The following is a 23,427-nucleotide window of genomic DNA, read 5'->3' on the forward strand; positions in this document are numbered from 1 at the left end:
GACCTCATTACATTTCCCCCACATGGTTTCAGCAACCAAAATATTGTCCACATAGCTCATAATTCTCTCCTTCAGTGAATCTCATAAGGATCCCATCAAGTTCTTGTCTGAAAGCTGGCGAAAAAATGCTAAGGCCAGAGGGCAAGTGCTCAAACTGATAGGAGAAAAGCCATGTACTGCCTACATGCGGGATGCAAGTTCATTTGCCGACAACTTGAGCAGAGGTAAATGGAGGAGAATACTTTCACCACATGAAATTTTTGTAGTAACTCTTAAAGTTCCTCTTATAAATCTGTCTGTGGCTCAGCGATTGTATTTATCTGTTGTGAATTGCATACCAGTCGTATTGACCTGTCTTTCCTCTCAACTACATGGAGGGGGCTGTTATATGTTGACAGCCTGGTCAATTACTCTGTCATTGAGAATCCATTGTATATAGAGTGCTACTTTTTTTCCATATACACCAAGAGGGGCAGTTGAGACTTCAGTCCCACTGGTGATGGAAAATACACATGCCCCATTTCCTTGTAGAAGATCGATTCTGTGTATCTGCAGCTTGTGAAGCTTCTGCCGGTCACTATAGGGTTCGCTGTAGTATATTACAGCACCTCAAGCAGAAGGGAAAGCAACCCTCCTCACCTTTTTTAACTTCATTTGGGAGCCTGAATACTGTCCCAACATGTGTGATATCCAATTTTAATCCCACTTTTAAAACCCAGGAGGAACCTTAGAAATTCAAGTAGTTATCATAGTGTTGCCCTCATTAGTTGCAAGGGAATGAGATCTGAGCAGATGTCTGGATCTTAGACTCAGGTGTCTTCTTAGTTGCTTTCAGTGTGGGTTGAGGAGATGTCACACCACCTTTGATAACCTGACCTACTTGAATCATCTATACAACAGGATTTCCTGTACCAGAATCACCTAACAAGTGTATATATACAGTTTTATTTTTTTATTTTTATTTATTTATTTTTTTTCTCTCTCTCTCTCTTCCATTGAGAATGCCTGTGATATTATGCCGAGGCACAGTAGCCTCAAGCAGCTTGAAGAATTGAGTTTTTGAGGCTGTTTTCACATCTTTATATTGTCCTTCCTCTCACAACATTATTTTAGATATCAAATTGCTGATGTCCTCTCTGACTGCTTTGAGCAAGAGAAAGGTGCCCTCATGGTAGTGTTATACGTGTGACTCTCTTTGTCATAGATATGATTAGTATAATGTTTCAGGGGTTCTCCTGTCCATCATATAAAAAAAGTGGAAAAATAAGGTTAAAAGTAAGTGTGCTTTTTTTAGCTTACATTGCTAAGTATGTGCAGCTAATAATTAGACAAGAAGCAAAGTAACTCAATAACTGCTACTTGTTGCATGTGAAATTTGAACACTGCTTCTGTCTGTTTGTTTATCATTTGTTATGTATATTTCCATAAAAGTGCACATATCAAACTTTATTGTAATCCAAACATCAGATTTCTTCCAGCCAAAACTAAACAACCTCACAGGCCACCATCTCCCACTATAACTCCCAACTTCCAACTCACTACCACCATAAGTGACTGATATTGACAATTACAGAGATATGGTAATTTTACTACAAAGAACTGTACGTACAGTCAACATAATCAATGTTATTAACCAGACAGATACAGTTGATTAATATTTTGTAGACAAAACCATTTTTGTATTAATTTTAACTTTTGAAATAAATATAAAAAGCAGTAAGTATGATTATAATACTAATTGTAAATACTAATCACTTCAAATATGAACACAAATGAAGCACATCAAAAATACTTAAATAATTATGTTTCTTATTAAATAATTAATCTTACATTAGTATCAAAATTCATTTCTGTACATACATCATATTAATTTGGTTATAACATCATAGCTATAGCAAAGGCAAAATAATAAATCCGACTGATTGGAGCATTTTGTTAACTATACGGTGTCAGGCTCTTCGATATTTTACGATAAAAGAAGTGTTGTGGACAGTTTCATTACAACATTAGCAGTCAAATGTCCTGTCCAGTGTCCACCAAGTGAGGTGGCGCAATGGTAAGGCACTGGACTCGCATTCAGGAGGACGATGGTTCAATCCCACGTCCGACCATCCTGATTTAGGTTTTCCGTGATTTCCCTAAATCACTGCAGGCACATGCCGGGATGGTTCCTCTGAAAGGGCACGGCCGACTTCCTTCCCCATCCTTCTGTACACCAATGAGACCGATGACCACGCTGTCTGGTCTCCTTCCCCAAACAACCAACCAACCAACCATCGTGTCCAGTGTTCTTTGTTTGTTGATTACTTATCTGTCTTTTACTTCACTTTAAGTCTTGCAACAACAAGTTGTCAGTTGCAACTGACTATTCAAAATTTGGAGAAATGGATGGAGGAGGAGGGTTTTAACTTCTCAACCGAGAAGTCCATATGCTTTACCTTTAATCATTCACTTTCCTGAGCTAAGGTTGATGGACATGATTCTTAATTTTAAAGACACAGTGAGGGTTCTAGATGTCACATTTGACTTTAAATTTAAATGGATGCCACAGCTTAGGGACATCAAAAGATGGAGCCCCAAAGCACTCAGTATCTAAAAAGTATTCTAGTCACAGTTAATGGGGAGGAGAAGGAATTTTTTGTGAGCTCGGCTGGATTATCGGTGCCCAGTGCACGGATCAGCAAGACCCTCTTGTTTAAAAATGTTGGATATGGTTCACCGTGAAGTAATTTGGGTGGCCCCTGGGACCTTTAGAACTAGCCACTTACTGAACCTCTGTATGGAGGCTTGTTAGTTGCCACTCCACATCATGTGACAATTCGATCGTGAAGTGACATGCCTGTAAAAAACAGTGTCCACACCAAATGCATCAGCATACCCTACTGTTGCTTGGCCACCAAAGGAAGGGCCTTTTCATGATCTGACAATGAGCAGTGAGACCCTATAGAATTTACATGAAAGATTGCCTTTAGTGATCAGTGTGACTCAGTTTATAGTTTTACACCGAGGCTGGAGCATACTTCAAACCTGCCTCTTACAGAGGCCCAGAATTATCTTGGTCTTGACACACAATACGGAAGACTGCACTCAAGATTTTATGTTTCAATCTTTATTTTTAACATTTTAGATAGGTCTCACAGTTTTAAAGTTGTGTATACTTATGAATTCAAACAAGGAAACTCCCTTGGCTGCTCAGTAAAGTTCTCAAATTGTGTATTTTGCATTCATGCAATCCTGAAGGCACTGGAGCAGATGAGGTATCTTCAGGGCCCACAGTTTCTCTTATGCTCCGATTTCCTTAGTGCCCTACAGTCATTGCAGCAGATGTACTCACCAGAGAAAATAGTGTGGCTAATACATGACCAACTGTACTTCCATCAAAGCAGTGGAAGTAGCTATCATTCCACAGAATACTGGAGCATGTGGGAATTTGGGAAAATGAACAGGCAGATAAAGCTGCCGAGAAGGCCTGTAGCAAACATAATGTTACACAGTGTGCCATTTTGCTGCAGACTGCCATTTCACTGTTGCATCAGAATCTGCAAATGTGGGGGAAGGAGTGGCTGGCAGTGAGGGACAGTAACCAGCAAGTGGTGGAGTCGACTACCCGGCTGTGGCAGACCTCATGCTGGCCACTCAGGGCAGATGAAGTGTCCCTGACCCGCCCGCCTCTGAATTGGACGCTGTTGCCTAACGTGTGGCTTCCTACCCTGGCAAAAGGATCCTCCAGTCTTTCATGCCTGTGGTGTGGAAATAACTGTATGCCACATTTTTACTGAGTGTGTTTTATATTGTGCTGAGAAGTGAGAAGTGAATTTCAGCCAGGATCTCTCGTCTGTATTCATTGATGATGAGATGAGTGTGGTTATCTTTTAAAATTTTGTCAAACTAGTCTCATAAGACTTTAGTGTAATCACTGAAGATCTTCCTTTTGTGTGCTCACACCACCATATCATCATCCTGAGAATAAGAAACTTCCTGGCAGATTAAAACTGTGTGCTGGACCGAGACTCGAACTCGGGTCCTTTCGCGGGCAAGTGCTCTACTGGTGGAAGTGGAACTGTGAGGACAGGGCATAAGTCATGCTTGGCTAGCTCAGGTAGTTGAGCACTTACCCGCGAAAGGCAAAAGTCCTAAGTTCGAGTCTCAGTCCGGCACTCAGTTTTAATCTGCCAGGAAGTTTCATATCAGCACACACTCCCCCGCAGAGTGAAAATCTCATTCTGGGATCATGAGAATAATTTGGATGCTCCCTTTCAATTCATCAGTTAGGGAAGTCAGTGTAACACCTGTTGAGCACTTAAATGCAGGTGAAAAATGACATATTTTGTTTGGTCAGAAAAAATAAGTGGCTCACCTTAGCTTTTTAAAAAGTTCTAAAAGTTTTTATCCAGAAGTATCAAAAGGAAAATAGATTAGGGGCTAGTTTTGTGTTTGTCTGATTATTTTGGCATTATCAATGAAAACTCTTCAGGCTCTTGACATAACATTCACCACTCTGCTGTCTTATCTTGCGCATACTTCACAACCAATGATTTTGCCTCTGGAATAGCCATTGTTTAACTGTTTATTTTAGATGAAACTTCCTGTCAGATTAGAACTGTGTGCCGGACCGAGACTTGAACTTGGGACCTTTGCCTTTTGCAGGCAAGTGCTCTACTAACTGAGCTACCCAAGTATAACTCACGACCCATCCTTACAGCCTTGCTTGCGCCAGTACCTCGTCCCCTATCTTCCAGACTTCAAAACTTCCCGAGTTTGAGCCTCGGGCTGGTACACAATTTCAATCTGTGAGGAAATTTTGTATCAGTGCACATGTGGCTGCAGACTGAAAGTCTTATTCTGGAAATGTCTACCAGACTGTTGCTAAGCCATGTCTCCGCAGTATCCTTTCTGGAAGAAAGTCCTGCAAATTTCATAGGAGAACTTATGCAAAGTGTGGAAGGTAGGAGATGAGGTTCTGTTAGAAGTAAGGCTGTGAAGACATGTGAGTCTTGCTTTGGTAGCTCAGGCAGTAGAGCACTTGTCCGAGAAAGGCAAAGGTCCCGAGTTTGAGTCTCAGTCTGGCACACAGTTTTAATCTGCCAGAAGGTTTCATATCAGCGCACACTGTGATGCAGACTGAAAATTTCATTCTGTCTAATTTAGATACTTAGATACAAAATTAAGTATTTAATTTGTTAGTGTTGGTAGTAAAATAAATATTTGCTTGAAAATTCATTTTACGGATGTTAACATTACTGGAGTTTTATATATTTATGTTTTCAGAGAACACCAGCGTAAATTTTTACCCACACACGTGAGTCATAGTAACTGGTCATGGTTGCGAATCAGTGGTAAAAATTCACCAGAAGTCAGACTTCTGGAACAGTTCAAGCGCATTCCTTCCAACACACCAGTCAGAAAACTGATCCGAAAGTACCTCGAGTTTTGTTGGTCACTTCCTTATTATGGGTAAGTTCATACACACTCTCTGCTTTGTTGATTACACAATTCTTGTGCAATAATTTTGGATTATCTGATGTATTTTCATGCCATTTGCATCACACCTATAAGATTGGTTTGAAAAATTCTGGTACTCCGTCCCCAAAATTTTTCTGCGTTTATTTTTTACTTATTGTGCATGGCCTCTTTAAAAATACTCTTCTGCACTATAGATACACCACTCCCAACAACATTTCCATTTCTGGAAGCAGTCTTGGTGCGCCCCTTGCTGGATAGTGTGAAGCACAGTCTGCGAATTTTCTTATCTCATTTATCATTGCAAATCTTCATCCTTTCAGCAGGGTTTTCAACTTTGGAAATAAAAAAAAAGTATCCACAGGGGCCAGGTCTGGAGAGTATGGAGGATGAGGCAGCACAGTGACTTCATTTTCTGTGCAATAATCATGTACCAACAGGGATGAATGTGTGGGTGCATTACCATGATGCCAGAGCCTCGAATTGTCTCACCACATTTTAGGATATTTCCTTCTCACATTTTCTTGAAGGCATCACAGCACATTGCAATAGTACAGTCAATCAACAGTTTGTCCCTGTAGCATGAATGCATGATGAACTAATCCTTCAAAGTCAAAGAAAAGTGTCAGCATGGCTTTGACATTTGACCTGACCTGACTAGCATTTTTTTTGGTCTTGGAGAACCTTTCCTGATCCATTGTCAAGATTGAACCAGGGTCTCAACATCAGAACTGTAGACCAACATCTCATCGTCAGTTATGATTCTCTTAAGGAACATCTCGTTCTCATTTACAAGATCCAAAAGCTTTTCACTGATTGGAAGGCAAAGCTCTTTCTGGTCTTGATTCATGAACCATGGGATGAACTTGGTAGCAACACAATGTATGCCAAGTTGCTGTGTCAGGATTTCATGACATGATCTAACTGAAATGTTACATTCTTCTGCAATCACTCAGACAGTCAATTGCCGATTGGCAAGCACAGTTTCGTTGTCATTCCTGACACGAGCATCGCCAGTATATGTCGAATGGTGTCCTGACTGAGGTTCATCTTTAACTTCTGTCAGGCCACTTTTAAACCAAGTGAACCATGAAACTTCCTGGAAGATTAAAACTGTGTGCCGGACTGAGACTCGATCTCGGGACCTTTGCCTTTCGCGGGCAAGTGCTCTACCAACTGAGCTACCCGAGCACGACTCACAACCCACCCTCACAGCTTCAATTCTGCCTGTGATTCGTCTCCTACCTTCCAAACTTCACAGTTCTTCTGTGAATGTTGCAGAACTAGCACTCCTAGAAGAAAGGATATTGCAGTGACATGGCTTAACCACAGCCATCTCATTCTGCATGTGAATCATTGTTAACACCCAGTACAGCTTGAGCTCTCATCACCGTAGGCTTCGTTTATCATTTGATGTGTCTCTGTAAAGAATTTCTTAAGGTTTCACACAATATTTAATGCAGGTGCATTGCTCCTCTAACTCTGCCATCTCAAAATTTGTAAATTGTGCAACACAACTTTCTACTCAATAAAGCACTGAACAATAACTAACAGACATAAAACAGTGATACTTCTGGCAGTTACACATAAAACACAAGCATGTGCCAGGATGCCAGCTGCATTTTGCGCCATCATACCGTTGGTGTGAAATTAAAAATGTTTAAGAATTTTTTTAACTCACCTCATATGGCTGCACCTAGTACACTTCTGCAGGAGATATCGTTTCCTTCTTTCAGGTGGCACAAGCTCAGGAGAATGTGATGTGAGAGACATACGAGGTGTCATTGTTTTTCACAGGTGCACTGGCACTGACCTGTAAGAAGTGCAACACCAGCTGTGCAAATATCTGATTAAATTTTGAGATGATTTGTGGGCATGCACAGCATGAAATTCAGTACACAGAGATGCTGCTGCTGCTGCTGCTGCCTCTGGCGTCCACTGTGACAAGGTGTCTGGCTAGATGCAGAGCTGAGCCCAGCTAGGGTACAGGTACGGTTACATCACTCTGTTCCACTTCAGCTCTGTGTGGAGTTCATCAGTCATTGTGGCCAGGCACACCGGGCTCTCGGTATGTGTGTCCAGATGTTTATGACTGGTGGGAGCTCTGGGGAGCATGACTGCCAGTACGAAAGTCAAACGTCCGCTGTATCGAGATAGATCGGGATGGCACGAGTGATGTGTGGCTTTGCTTTATCTCTTTGAAAGGTAACATTGTGATGCGGCCACTGGCTGTTACGTGTCAGAAGTGTAACGACCGCTGTCCGAATGTCTGCCTGTGTGAACCCGCGGTGCTCACATCGCTTGGCTGTTGGTGCCCGATACCGTTTTGACAGGTACCAGGACTGTGCACTGATGTCGAATGCAATCTGGTGACGCTCATTCCCTTCAGGTCATTTGCGATGCTGTACCCAGAACTGGAGGTGCAGTGAAAAGAAGACCTGTTGCCACTCCTGTGTCCGGTGCTGTTACTGGGTGCGCCTCAGTGTGCTGCTGCACTCAAAGAAGTCTGACAGCATTCACCGTGTCGATAGTTGGTGGCTGCCTGATTGTTGTCTCACCATTGTGTGGATACTCATCTTGCAACAGATGAACCCATTTCATCAGACCATCCCAGAAGAACTAATTAATGACGTGCTTTCGGCCAAACGTCCAAAAGCAAACTGCTGAGCCTGCACGCCAACTCGAGCTATGTAACATGGCCGTATAGCCCTGCGCAGCTGAGTAAAAGGTGCGCAGCTGAGTAAATGGTGCCAAATGATCAGCAACATTGCTGAATGAGAGACCGCAGTCACAACGGGACAAGACCCTTTCGCTGTCAAATCCCGTCACATGTCGGCAGACATTTTTCCTACTTATCTGATGCACGGTACAATCTTCTCACAAATGACTGACTGTCCAATGCGATTTACAAATGACAACTCCACTGTGTTATGTACAGAATGTAGTTCGTGTTTCAATTACCCACTCAGTATGGATGCACTGGGACACTCGCCATTTCCAAATCCCAGCACACAGCACACTTCGCGCCAATCTGATGTTTGTTGCTTGCTCCCTCACAGTGTTGCAGTTTTAATCACCAGAACTGATAGAATAAGGATTTAGACAGTAAGAGAAAGACTAAAAGAGAAGACATTAGAAAAGGCAAGATTAAGATGCACATTAAAAGAATGGCAATTGGCAGGTTACCGAGATGGGCACGCGAAATCACAATAGTAGGCAAAAGACTGAGAGGAAAGAGAGAGACAGGTGGACCATTGAAGTGAAGAAATGTGTGACAAAGAGAGGAGAAAACAGGAATGTAATGAAAAGAAAAACATGGTGGGAAGGGAGAAATAGGTGGAGACAAGACAGACCACCCATGGTCTGTGAACTGTATAGCATGATGATGGTGGTGATGGTGATTATCATGATGATGATGATGATGATGATGATGAGCTGTTAAGCAATGCTATGTGGTGTACATGATCATGAAAACACAGTATTGCATTAATAGTGAAATAGTGAATGTATTTCATATGTTCTCTCTGTTGTTATCCAGGATACACAAACATTATCTGAAAATGAAAATCAGCAGTAAATAAAGAATTACTTTATCATCATCTCTTGTCAGTTTTTAAATGTAAGTGACTTTCTTCTAATATGCATGAACTGTGGGGCACCACCTGGAACAAAATGTTTTCTGCGCGCCCCAATAATTCGACACATGTCGCACTCCACCATATCCTCCACTGTTAACTGTTTTAGTCCAGAACTATGGCTCTGTTCCTCTGTAGTACAAGTCGTGTCATGATTTTAATTCTGTTTGTTCTCTTCCTCTGCTGCAATTTTTATAATCCTACTCTGTCCCATTTGATGTTCTTTAACTCCTCTTCCAACTTGTGTAACCCATCTTTGGAACTTGAGGTTCTCAAATGTTTTTGTCTTAAAGTCTGTCTTTTAGGTACACCAAAAATGTGTACACAGTGTTTAATTTATTTGAGAGTCATTAATATGATGCAGTGGAATGTGTGCTCCTCAGCTGACATTGCAGTGCTGGGAGCTGGAGTTGTCGAGTGCAGTGTGCTCGACAGCTAGCAGAGCCTTTCTGCCAACACAAACTGATTGCTCATGGTGGACGTCATGTAGAAGTGTCTGCCAATTACCAAGCTAGTCTTATATTGAAATACATACATTTTCGTAAATGGCGTAATTTAAGTCACAACATAAATCATAAAAATACTTATGGTATAAATGGAACAGTATAATATACATAAACATCGTGTGCACATTTAGTGCCTTGTGGCAGCAGTGGAGTTGTGAACAGGGATTCAGAATGTTCCATTGTTTGCATGCCAGGTCATGGTGCTGCAACATACCTACACATTTGTAAGTAACAAATCAGCTGCCCACCCAAATGAATGGCACAGTAAGCTGTGGTCGAGAGCATAGTTAACCACCCAGCGGTGGATCATGCTGCTGAGCAGAATGTGCTCAATTTCAGTGGCTGTGGCTGCTTCACAGCCTGTGGCATCTGGGTAATTCTGCCGGCACCAGCTTTTCTGAAGCTGACCTTACAACACAGCCTTCATTACTGTAATCCTGCTGGCCTCAGTCTCTGCTAACACCTTAACTTTCACTGAGCAGCATCCTGCTCCCAGACACTAATGTACCTTGCACTAAATTTTGATGTTTCTTTTCACCATGATATCTGAAAAAATTATTTAACCCTTTCCTGCTCAGTGGGTCGATTTGGATCCATTACAGGTTTTATATATTTCTGCAATACCCATGGAAGCCCACTGGTTTCACATGGTGCCTTTGCATTCTACTGTGCAAATTAGATCACTATATGCCAGAACCAAGGGGATGATGAGTATTGGGTCCAGAGACACATAGAAAAAAGTTGCACTAACTCATAAAAATTTTGAAATCACGTTTAACATATTGCTAGAAGAATTTACAACTCACAAACAATATTTAAATTTTTTTAGTGTAACATACACATGTAAGCCCCGAGGGGCTTCACTAGAAGTACGCGGGTGGCGACCGCGGGGACCCGAGCTGAGTCTGACATTTTTTCCACTTACTTGTGTCAGGCTCCTTCTTTCTCCTTCCCTGTCGGCCTTCCTTGGCCAGCTCTTGCTTTTTCGACCCCAACGGTACTAGGTTTCTAGGCCCAAGGGCATCTTTCCAATTTTCTTATTCCTACTATAACCCAACTCCTGAGGGGAGCCCACCCCTTAAGAAAAGCCAGCAGTCCTGTGAGCTGTGAGGGTAACACTGCAGGTTGGACGGGAGGCCAGCACTCTCTCTCTGTAAAAAATTAAACATGCTTCCAAGACTACAAGTAAGCCTCAGAACATTACTGACAAAAATAGACGACGTCAATGGCAAAGAAACGGTATACAATTTGGAACGTGGAATGTAAGGAGTCTGTACAGGACAGGGGCTGCAATCAGTGTGCTCAGATAAATTCAGAGGTACAAACTACACCTAGTTACACTGCAAGAAATCCGGTGGGACGAGGTCATCTGTTAGGCACTGGTTTCTGCGTCAGTGAGACTTTGGCCTCTAATGTTTCAGAATTCGTTTCGGTCAACTCACGAATATCTGTTCTAACACTGGACGTAAAGCATATTAAGGCGTCATTTGTGAACTGTCATGCTCCCACGGAGGAGAGCGAATGTGAAGAGAAAGACGAGTTCTATGCACAGCTAGAGGCAGTGATGGACGCTATACCAAATGGACACCTGAGGATCCTCCTTGTGAATGCCAAGGTTGGGAAAGAACAAATATTCCAAGACACAACAGGGAGCCACAGTCTACACAACCTAAGCAATGACAATGGGGTTAGGTTCATCAGCTTCGCTACATCATTAGGGTTGTTCATCTCCAGCACGAACTTCCAGCGGAAAAAAGTACACAAAGGAACCTGAGTGTCACCAGATGGGTGAACTTTAAATCAAATAGACCAAGTTGCCATTGATCTCAGAGCCAAGAGGTGGGTGTTAGACGTTAAGACAGCGCGGGGTGCCGAAGGTGGCAGTGATCATTTCCTGGACAGAGGCCTTGTAAACATACAGTATAAAGGAAGAACGGGGCCTAAGTTAAAAAGAGTGGAAAGGTACCATGTGGAGAAACTGAAAGATGAGGTAACGAAGACCGGATACCAGTTGCAACTTAGTAACCGCTTTGAAGCACTCAGTGAAGTGGACGCGAATCAGGAGCTCGAACTAATATGGGGAAACATCCAAAGCTCAGTTAGGGATACAGCAAAGGAAACACTCATGGGAAACCCAGTGGGCAAGAAGAGCTGGTTTGGAAAGGAATGTGCAGATGCCCTGGAAAGGAGGAAGCAAGCCTGGAGCAAGTGGCTGACAGGGACAAATCTGGCACAGGCCAAAGCACAATTTGAGGAGGTCCGAAAGACTACACAAGCAATTCTGAGAAGAGCAAAGAGGAAATACATAAGGAATATCATCACTGAAGCAGAAACAGACTTCAGAGGACAAAAGGCTACGGAAATGTTTCTGAGGGTGAAGTACCTCTGCAAAGGTCACCAGGCCAAGCAGAAATTTGTCAAAGATTCCCATGATAAGATCCTGACGAACGATAGCGACATAGCTGAGAGATGGAAAGATGACGAACCCGAACTGCAGTTTGACTTCCAGAACCCAATTACAGCCGGTGCAGACTATCCCTCACCTACCCTGGATGAGATAAAAACCAGAATCAGACACTTTAAACAGAATAAGAGTCCAGGTGAAGCTCGAATACAGGCTGAAATGATACTGGCAGGAGGAGAGAAACTTGCAGAAAAAATACACCGACTGATACAGGTAATGCGGACCAAAGAAGAACTAAAAGGCAAATGGAAAACAGCTCTGATTTGTCCAATACATAAGAAGAGCGACAAACTGAAATGAGACAACTATCGAGGAATCGCCCTACTTAACGTCTGCTATAAGATCCTGTCCAATTGCCTCATACACAGAATTCAGCCAGTGGCAGAATCAGTGATTGGGGAGTACCAGGGAGGTTTCTGGCCAGGATGGTCAACAGTAGATCACATGTTCAGTCTCTGGCAGCTCACTGAGAAACTGGGTGAATATGGTAAAGATTTGCGTATTTTATTCGTTGATTTTAAGAAGACTTATGATTACATATATTGCAAGAGCCTGCTCAACTGTTTAAGGGAGTTTGGCATAGCAGAGAAACTCATCAATCTGATAAAGATCTGTCTGAACGAAACACTTGCGAAGGTGAAGATGGGAAATCGCGTAACTGAGGAGTTTGAAATTGTGACAGGACTCAGGCAAGGAGATGGGTTGTCCCGTATCCTGTTCAACTTTGCCCTCGAGAAGATCGTACCGTGAGACGTTCCAAGAGAATGAAGGGATTGAAATGGAGGGAAAGAGACTGGCATACTTAGCCTATGCACACTGTGGTGTCACCGCCAGACACCACACTTGCTAGGTGGTAGCCTTTAAATAGGCCGCGGTCCGTTAGTATACGTCGGACCCGCGTGTCGCCACTATCAGTGATTGCAGACCGAGCGCCGCCACACAGCAGATCTAGAGAGACTTCCTAGCACTCGCCCCAGTTGTACAGCCGACTTTGCTAGCGATGGTTCACTGACTTCTATGCTCTCATTTGCCGAGACGATAGTTAGCATAGCCTTCAGCTACGTTATTTGCTACGACCTAGCAAGGCGTCATTATCTGTTGCTATTGGTACTGTGAATCATGTAATGTCAAGAGCGACGTTCGTCATTAATGGATTAAAGTTAAGTATTCCACCAGCTACATCCGTTTTTCTCAATTCTAATTCCCTTGTCATGTTCCAGACCTCACGCCAGACTGCGTGAGATGAAACATGTGCATTTCGGCCTCCTTTAGTTATACGGGTTGGCTCTCCTGCCAACCGCAACACACACGACATCTGTTTACTCTTTAGGTCGGAAGAGGAGTTTGAGCAAATGACCAAAGCATTAAAGGAGGATGCCAGCAAATTTGGGCTAAACATAAACGAAGCCAAGACAGAGTACCTCGTTATGACGCGTGGTCATTGTCAGACTGCTGATCATCTACAATCACTGCAGGTTGGGGACCATTCCTACAAGAGAGTGCAAGAATTCAAATACCTAGGGGCACTTTTCACTGAGAACTCGTCATGTGAAGCAGAGATCAATGCCAGAATACAAGCAGGAAACCGATCTTACCACAGCCTAGCACAACTACTTCGGTCCAAATCTCTCTCCAGACAGTTCAAGATTTGACTGTACAAAACCATGATCCAGCCTGTTGTTCTATGTGGCTGTGAGACATGGAGTATTCGAAAACAGAACTTTCATAAGCTCCTTGTTTTTGAGAGAAAAGTGCTTCGGAAGAGCTTCGGTCGGGTTCTGGATGCAGATACAGGGGAATGGAGGATCAGATACAACCACGAGCTTGAGGAACTATACCAGCAGCCCAACATAGCAGGAACTGTCAAAGCCAAACGAATGCAGTGGGCCGGCCATGTGGCCCGGATGGGGGATCACAGATGGCCTCGGAAACTCCTGGGTTTCACACCTACAGGAAAGGGACCGCCAGGGAGCCCCAAGAAGCGTTGGAGGGCTGCACTCCATGAAGATTTAAACCAGGTGTCAATAGATGTGAACGGACGGCGGATAGCAGCAATGGACAGAATACAGTGGAGGAGGAAACTTGTAGATGCGTGCGGTCCACTGGGCCTGATCACGTAGTAGTAGTAGTAGTAACATACAATTTGAGCTGCAAAGGGTTAACAATGAAAACTCTGGGGGTGTTTACACACACACACACACACACACACACACACACACACACACACACACACCCGTTGTCACAGTCATTTCCAGGCGGTGTGGTGGCACTTAGATATAGACAAACTTCGAGCATGGAGATCTTTAGGAAGGCAGGAAAGAGATAGACCTAGAAAGGAAGGGAGTTCAGGAAATTCCATTGGTCATACAGGAAAGACAGTTGACACAAAATACTTGTGTAGACAATGAAGCATTGGGTTTGGATTGGGAGGTACAGCAAACAAAGCAGTAAAACAGCCACTGCAAAATATGTGTGTAATGCTTTGTGGACAATTTGTGTATCATTGTAATCACTAAAATTCTTCAAACTATAAGAAACAGAAAATGACATCTTGTCAAACAATTTTGACATTTTGAATAAGTACTGCAAGTGGTGTATACTAATCGGAATATAGAAAGAAGGAAAAATTGTAGTACAGTATATGCGTTAGTGTGCGCTGCCAAGCTAAGTGGATATGTCCCACCTGCAACCTTTCGACCCTTTACATATATAAGTATAATGTATTATGGATAAATAGGTGGAAAGACCTATTACTGATCAATTACATTACTGCAGACAGTGACAATCAGAAATATCTTCTTCTTTGAGGGGAACCACACCAAAAACCTTTTGAGCAAAGGCGGAGTAAGGTTTACAAAGTGTGGTGGAAGTGCTACTGTTTGCACAGTTTAGAAACACTTGACTTGCTCCTCTTAATTCAGGTTTCCCAGCATCAACAGTCATCCATATCAACACTACACCCTTTTATTAATAACTTTTTTCCATTTGTGTGGTATGTAAGAGCATTTGGTTCCGATAACTATGTATTTAGTTCTGTAACCTTTTAATGGTTTTGCTTAGGCTCAATAAATAGATTCAGACTTTATAGGTCATCAATGTAAATATTTTATGTTACAGTTATTACTGTATCTTTTTATTACAGTATTCACTGTTCTGAATGACACCACTTTTTCAGAGGAGCATTCTTCCGTGGCCAGGTGGAGCAACCGGTACGAGGCCTGACTTCATTGATCACTCATCAAGATGTGTCTGTATTGGTTGCCATCAACACTCAAGGAGTGTACATCATAGATGATATTCAGTGTGTATGTTGCACCTTAATCATTCAATGAAATTTTTCTATACGAATTACTCTGACATTTTATATATCCTTTTTCAGTATCATCTGTCATTGAAAGAATCATTTACTGGTGAGGCATTAACTGCTAAGTACTATATTTTAATACAATAGTTCAAATTTTATCAGTTGATTCTTTCTCTTGCAGACACTTTTGTTGGGTTTAAAATATGAGGAGATGTCATGGGATTTTGCAAAACCTTCACAAGAGGACAATCCAGACTGCCTTCCGTGCCTTTTTCTGCAGTTTATGGTGTTAGAAAATGGAACAAGGGTCTCAAAAATTCTGCAGGTGTTTTCAAAGCAGGTACATAAAATTAACACTGAATAAACCAGAAAGTTGATATTGTTATTGTTTTTATAGCTACCTGAGATAATTCAGAAATGGCAAGTAGTAGTAATGTGATGATGATGAAGTCCCATACTCCGAGGAGTGTAGGAGACAATGCGGGAGACCTGCACCACTGTACTAGGCAAGGTCCTAGTGGAGGTGGTTTGCCATTGCCTTCCTCGGACCGTAATGGGGATGAATGATGTTGATGAAGATGACAAACACCCACTCATCTGAAGGCAGGAAAAATCCCTGACCCCGCCAGGAATTGAACCCAGGACCTCGTGAGCGGGAAGCGAGAACGCTACCGCAAGACCACGAACTACGGACAGTGCTAATGTAGAAGAGAGAATTACACTGTCCATTAAACTTGTCCATTGTACTTACTATCATCACGTAATACTACAAAATTTTGCTTTTGTCACTAACAGGGATTTGTTCTTATATTGAATCAAAGTTTAGGTGTAAAATACGTTACCATAACAATTACACCCAGTGTATGTGGTAATTTTTGGCTCCCCTCTGATGCGCGCGCGCGCACGCACACACACACACACACACACACACACAGAGAGAGAGAGAGAGAGAGAGAGAGAGAGAGAGAGAGAGAGAGAGAGTGAGAGAGTCTCTTAGGATCACTATTCCAGTTTCCCATGTACATCTCCCAGACACAATTTGTAAACAATTAAAATGTAAAAAAGTAATGTGCACCAGTTGAAAAGCGCATTACAAGATAGTACATATGATTTTTGTTCCTGTTGTGGTATATGGTTGTATGAGACTAAAAAACATATTCTCCTTTAAAAATCTGTACCAAGTCCTATAAAGCAAATATTATCATCAACAGCAATTCCAAATGAAAAACAGGATAACTCTGAAAAAGCTTCATTGAAGAGTGTCTTTACTCAATCCCATAAAGTGACAGAAAGTTTTTTATGCAGATGTCATAAAGCATAGACACCATATGTTATGCTTTGAGGGCACTAACGGTTTCCTGTTTAGACTTGTTAGGGTATTGATATTGTACATATTTAACAAAAATCAACTACTGTGATAAAAGCTATTAACTTTCTAGCTATGCTATACTATACACTGCTGTTCATGTGGCACTACATTCTTAACAGCTTTGTGACATACTGACAACTATTGATGAATCACACTCACACTGCCATACTGCACATAGGTGGATACTGTATCAGTGCACATGTCAGAACTCAGGAGAGAAACACTCAGAGCCGCATGGGGGGAGGGTTGCCTGCCGAAGATAACACAACTCTGACCGGTAGCTGAGATAAACTCCACTGATTGACAGCAGACGGGACACGGATGAAGCCCATGTCAAAGTGATCTATCTGAGCAACAAAGTACAAAGTGGAAGCCTTCATTAAAATGGTGTTGACAGGCTGAGAAATGAGAGAGAAACAATCTAAATCGTGACAGAGAGAAAAACCAAGAGCCGAGTGATGATGTTATCACATAATCCACAGTACACCGATGACAGTAATTGACAATACTGGATGTGCGTACAGAACTGACTGCCTGTTTGCCTGGTGTCCATATTTATATCAACTGCAAGGAACACCGTTGGCCAGCATATGCATGTGGGACACACACATTGAGAATGCAGTGCTGTGGTGGGACTGAGCCGTCTAATGGCCATCGAGCTCCACTTCCTCCATTGGGCATTCAGCTTTTGTGGAGCCAGATGCCAGAAATATTGCAATGTGTTTCTTCAGTTACTGCCAGGGTATCCAGCTACAAAACAGATCCACGGGTGTGCTGCTGGCAGCTACCGATCCTGCCTACACTCACCGGACCTGACGAAAATGACAGAATTGGTTGGCTGAAACATTGTGCTGTGTGGGCACTGACAACCAGCAGACCACTGTTTATCTATTTTGCTATCATTGTGTTCTGTAGCATTAAAAAAGATAACCACCTGCTTTATGGAAGAGGATCTTAGCTGAGAGAGAGAGAGAGACTGAATGAATGAATTTCTAAAAGCAGCAGACAGAAATGCTAATGTTTATTTATTCATTCATTCATACAGCATTGTGTTCTGTAGGTCCCATCACAAAGGAAAACCTTCAGGGTTATAGAATAATTCAAGGCATACATTAAAATGAGACAAAGACCACTTAGAACCTTAATGCATATGTTATATCAGTGATAAACTATCCTAATCTGCTTAGTGCTGGTCACACTATTATTAAGGAATCTATTACTTTGAAGAAAGTTGCGGTATCCTCAGTTTTATTACATAGCCACTGTTTATCTGCTGTTACTGCGTAGTAGCTTAATATTTACAAGCACTTGATTACAATGGTATTTTTAAAAGAAATTTTTTCATATATTTATAGATACTGAGTCCTGTTTCTAGTGCAGTATTAATTATCACAGACTTTTATAACAAACATTGTTACCTGTGTTGTAACTAACGGAACCTGTCAGTTCCTGAATCTCAGTTTTCACTTAATTTGTACAAAAGTGACTTGTGAAGTATAGTTTTAATTTTCTTTTGGATCAATAAGGGTTCTCAATTTCTTGCTTTTTTATTAGAAGGGAGCTTGTTCAATATCATCCCACCAGAGTACATAACTCTGTTCTGAGTGCTGGACGAGGAGGAAAAGTCTACGTCGACATTATTTTGTGCCTCCTACAGGAATTAATGTGTGTGATTTGCAGGCACTGTGAGGAAATATTCATTGAATTTGCTGGCAAGTGATTTGAAATTGTCACCATTTCTGACGTAACTCTTTTCTGGTGGCTCAGTTTCATTTGGATGACTAATTTTTTTTGTTTCTTGTTAGTGACATTCCAAACAGTTTTAGCCTTATTTGTGGAGTGTTTCATTTTTTGAGCAAGGTACATGAGTTTTGCTTCTTAATGATATAGTAAAGGGTTCTACAGTACTGGTGGCAATGGAGTTACTGTCTCCCCAGCACAAAATTCTTTAGTCCTGGAACTGCTCACCCTTTATCCTTGCTTTAATTTATCCTGTTGTGTTGGCTAAAGAGCCAACACTGTGTTACTAGTAGAGGCCGAAATGCACGCAATTTAGCTCACGCAGGCTCGCGTGAGGAGGGAAGGACTATACTGACATGAGGTCTAGAACATGACAAGGAATGACAATTCAGAAAGCGGACATAATTAGTTTGCAACTTAACTTTAATCCATTAATGAGGAATGTCCCTCTTGACGGTACATGATTCACAATCTTATCTGTTCAGAAGACATATAGTAACTGAATATGGCGCCTTGCTAGGTCGTAGTAAATGATGTAGCTGAAGGCTATGCTAAACTGTCGTCTCTGCAAATGAGAGGGTATGTAGTCAGTGAACCATCGCTAGCAAAGTCGGCTGTACAACTGGGCGAGTGCTAGGAAGTCTGTCTAGACTAGACCTGCCATGTGGCAGCACTCAGTCTGAAATCACTGACAGTGGCGACACGTGGATCCTACGTATACTAACGGACCACGGCCAATTTAAAGCTCCTACCTAGCAAGTGTGGTGTCTGGCGGTGACACCACATTCCTCCCCTGCAAATCGGCGGATGGTTGTGGTATAAGGCCTCCGTCCGCTGTGGGGAGGACCCCATGTTGATGTATGCAAAGAGGTGTGGAGCCTAATAACAGGCGAGGTAGTGCCACTTGCACCCTGCCATTTGGACCATGGGGAGCTAGGGAATGCCTGAAAACCTACTCCAGGGTGCACGCCAACATGCGGTGTATGTGGCCATAGAGAGACAGGAGGGGCCGAAGGGTCGACCTCCATCGGGCCGGGGCACCGGACGAAGATGACATGTTGTCCGGAGCGGGCAAGAGTTCCATGTCAGAGGACAACTGGTCACGGAAAGCGACTTGCGGACTCGTGACCCAGGGAAGTGCCCAGCGATTGCAGCAGCGCGTCCACTGCGGGCGGCACCAGCGCGAGAACAGGCGGTGGCGGCGTCGTGTCGCCATGGGGCAAAATGGACAGCAGTGTTGGTAACACCTGGGGCTGAGGCAAGCCAGTGGATGGGTTCCCAGGGCACTGACCGGACAGCACCATCGCTGAAAGCAGACGGCGAGTGGCAGATCTTGTGCGACGACAGAGGCGCAGCTGGTTGAGATGCCGGTGCACTCACCAGAGGCCAGAGGCCCCCAAAACCAGATACATAGCGTGTCTGAGGCAGCGAAGAATGACTGAAATTCTGCGGACATGAATTGTGGGCCATTGTCGGAAACAATTGTCGGTGGAAAACCTTAAATGCAAAAGATAGCAGATAATGTTTGGATGGTGGCAGATGATGTCGTGGAAGACATTCGGACAACAAAAGGAAAATTACTGAATGCATCTAACACAACCAACCATCAAGCATTCCAGAATGGACCAGCAAAATTGATGTGTAAGCGTTGCCAAGGGAAAGTGGCTTTTGGCCATGCAAAGAATTTCCGCGGTGGTGCTGATTGTTGGTCGGCACGCACCATGCAAGAAGAGCACATTTTCGTAACCGCAGCCTCAATTCCAAAACGCATACAGTACTGACGAGCAAGTTGTTTCGTTTCCACTAGACCCCAATGTCCGTGGTGGAGAAGCTTTAAGATAGAGGACTGTAACGAATGTGGGACCATGACCCTGGACTGATCATTATCAGAATGCAATAGCAAAACACCATGTCAAACAAAAAGTCTCTCCTTGTGAGCAAGAAATCAGCGAACCAATGGGTCCCCGATCCGTAACTTAGACAAGGGCCATTGCGTACCAACAAAATGCAGAACAGTAGCAAGGACAGGGTCAGCAGTTGTGGATGTAGCTACATGACGAAAATCAATTGGAAATGATTCGACCACGTTATCGGTTTCCGAAGCAATGAACATACAAGCAAGTTCGAAGGGATCGAATGCCCTATCCTCAGCAACAGGCAAACGGGACAACGCATTAGCATTTCCGTGCTCAGCAGTGGACCGATACAAGATATCGTAGCGATAATGCGAGAGGAAAGTGTACCAGCGAACGAATTTCTACTCTGTACGTGGAGGTACAGGCTTGTTCGGATGAAAAAGTGATGTCAAATGTTTGTGGTCTGTGATTATGGTAAAATGACAATCATACAAGAATTCATGAAACTTTATAACACCAAAAATGAGAGCCAATGCTTCTTTCTCGATGTGTGAATAATTTCTTTGCGTAGACGAGAGCAATTTGGATGCAAAGGCAATAGGGTGATCGTGCAAGCCATCTTTGTGCACAAGCACAGCACCGATCCCGAAATCCAATGCATCCACCATCAACAAAAGAGGCTTCTGGGGATCGAATTGCTTAAGGCAAGTATTTGAAAGCAATGCCGATTTCAACCGGCGAAAGGTGCATTCGCATTCCTTCGTCCAGACGAACGGAATACCTTTACGGCATAAGCGATGAAGCGGAGCTGAAATGGGAGAAGCATGTGGCACATATTTATGATAACAATTGATTTTTCCCACCACACTCTGTAGCTGCTTCAAATTCTGTGGCAAAGGCAAGTCTTGTATGGCTCGGAGGTGCATGGGACTGGGATGTATGCCTTGGGGATTGAGTACATGGACCAGGTATGGCAAGTCACAAGCAAAAAACACACATTTGTCCTTCTGTAAGCAAAGACCATTTTGTTGCAAGACCTGAAATAATGTTATGAGATTGGCTAAATGTTCTCCTTCCATCTTTCCGGAGATCACAATATCGTCCAGATAGTTTGCTGCAGTAGGGACCGATGCACAAACAGTTTGTAGATATTGCTGGGACAATGCAGGGGCAGATGCACACCCGAATGGCAGTCGTTTGAATTGATACAAACCAAGATGCGTGTTAACCACCAAAACGCGCTGGGATTCTTCATCCTCAGGTATTTGCAAGTACACATCTGCTAGGTCCAACTTCGAAAAATATTTGCCTGGGCACAGTTTGTCAAAAAGATCTTCTGGGCAGAGTAAATTTGTGGATTCACTGTCACCTTGAAGTCCACACAAAGTCTCAATTTTCCCGAAGGTTTTGGCAAAATTACTAAGAGTGATGCCCAGAGAGAAACCTGCACATTCAATTACACCTTGTGATTCCAAATCGTGTAATATTTTTGCAACCTCATCATGCAATGCGTGGGGAACATTGCACGCTCTGAAAAATTTTGGTTGCGTGTTTACTTTCAGTTCCAAATGTGCTTTATAGTTCATAGCGCAACCAAGGCCCGGTGCAAAAATGTCTGCAAATTCTTCACATAGACGAGAAACACTGTCTGAAGGCACAGTCTGGTTCACTGATAGGACCTGATGTACTATGGACAAGTTGAACAACTGGAATAAATTGAAACCAAACAAGTTCACTGTGGAAGAAGAACGAAGGCCGTAAAACGACACAAGTTTTGTTTGTCCTTTGTGTGTTGCAAGAATGCTACACTGTCCTAACACGGGGATCTCTTTACCTGAATAGCTAGTTAACCATTTGTGGCACACAACGGAGGTGTGCCCAGCTGTTTGTAAGTGTCTTGATTGATCAGTGAAACTGCAGCTCCGGTATCGAGCTGGCATGGTATCACTTTGCCCTTAATGTCCAAGTCTACAAAAAGTTTATTATCCTGCTGACAACAAGAGCGACTGCCTCGTGCAACGTGAACTGACACTGGTACATAATCACTTGTGACGTGACGGGAGTTCCGGCAGTGTCGACGCACACTATTTGTGGGCCGAACACAGTGACTGTTAGAGAGGGTGGCACTGGGCGGAGTGGAATAAACAACATGAATTTCCTTGGGCGAAGTTTTGCGAGCCTGAGTATCCTTGGTTCAAATCCGATTCCGGCGTGAAGCAAAGGTCCTGGAATGGTTTTGAGCTTCCGATCTGAGCTTTTTCTGGCAAACACTCTGAACATGTCCTTTTTTGTTACAATAAAAGCAAATAGCTTGGCGTGACGGGCAATTCTCATGTGAATGTTTAGTAGCACATCGCGGGCATGATTTGATCACTGCATTTGCTTGCTGGCACAGCACACGTGGCTGAGAGCCTGGCGGCAGCAGCGCGGCCGGCCTCGCGGGTTGTTTACTGCTCCGTGCAGCTCGCCCGGTGGGCCGGTTAACCTGACACACGGCTGGTGAAGTTTCAAATGATGCCAGAGCAAAGTCAAGTGTGTCCTGCCGATCCAATATGTCCATCACTTGTTGAAGGGAGTGATTGACTATTTTCAAAATCTGTTCCCTTATACGAACATCAGGAACATTCTGTGCAATTGCATCACATACCATAGTATCTGAATATGGGAGTCCACATTGACACTCAAAAGCACAATCCCTAGTAAGGCCTTGCAAGGTTGCAACCCACTCCCGATTAGTCTGACCTGCCGTGCGTTTTGTATGAAAGAAGGTATACCATTTCGCAACTACATTGACTGATATGCATCTAATGCAGACAAAATTTCTTCGTAGGACAGAGCTGCTAGGTCGCATTGGGGAAATAATCTGACTATCACATGGTAGGGCTTTTGTTAAAGTTTCGAGAACATACCTTCACCGAAGAGTCAAGCAGTATATTGCTCCCTCCTACGTATATCTCGCGAAGAGACCATGAGGATAAAATCAGAGAGATTAGAGCCCACACAGAAGCATACCGACAATCCTTCTTTCCACGTACAATACGAGACTGGAATAGAAGGGAGAACCGATAGAGGTACTCAGGGTACCCTCCGCCA

General features: G+C 43.2%; 1 protein-coding gene across 4 annotated transcripts in view; it reads left to right on the forward strand.

The window, feature by feature from the left end:
* Positions 1 to 23,427, forward strand: part of LOC126322565 (putative FERM domain-containing protein FRMD8P1) — a 327,086-nt gene that overhangs the window by 255,789 nt on the left and 47,870 nt on the right. For all 4 annotated transcript variants that reach the window (XM_049994510.1, XM_049994465.1, XM_049994577.1 and 1 more), the window contains 3 exons: positions 5,269 to 5,454; positions 15,241 to 15,370; positions 15,551 to 15,709. In XM_049994510.1, coding sequence (XP_049850467.1) covers positions 5,269 to 5,454; positions 15,241 to 15,370; positions 15,551 to 15,709 — 475 coding nt within the window. The remainder of the gene's footprint in view (positions 1 to 5,268; positions 5,455 to 15,240; positions 15,371 to 15,550; positions 15,710 to 23,427) is intronic.

Source organism: Schistocerca gregaria, chromosome 1, assembly GCF_023897955.1.
Source record: "Schistocerca gregaria isolate iqSchGreg1 chromosome 1, iqSchGreg1.2, whole genome shotgun sequence".
NCBI lineage: Eukaryota > Metazoa > Arthropoda > Insecta > Orthoptera > Acrididae > Schistocerca > Schistocerca gregaria.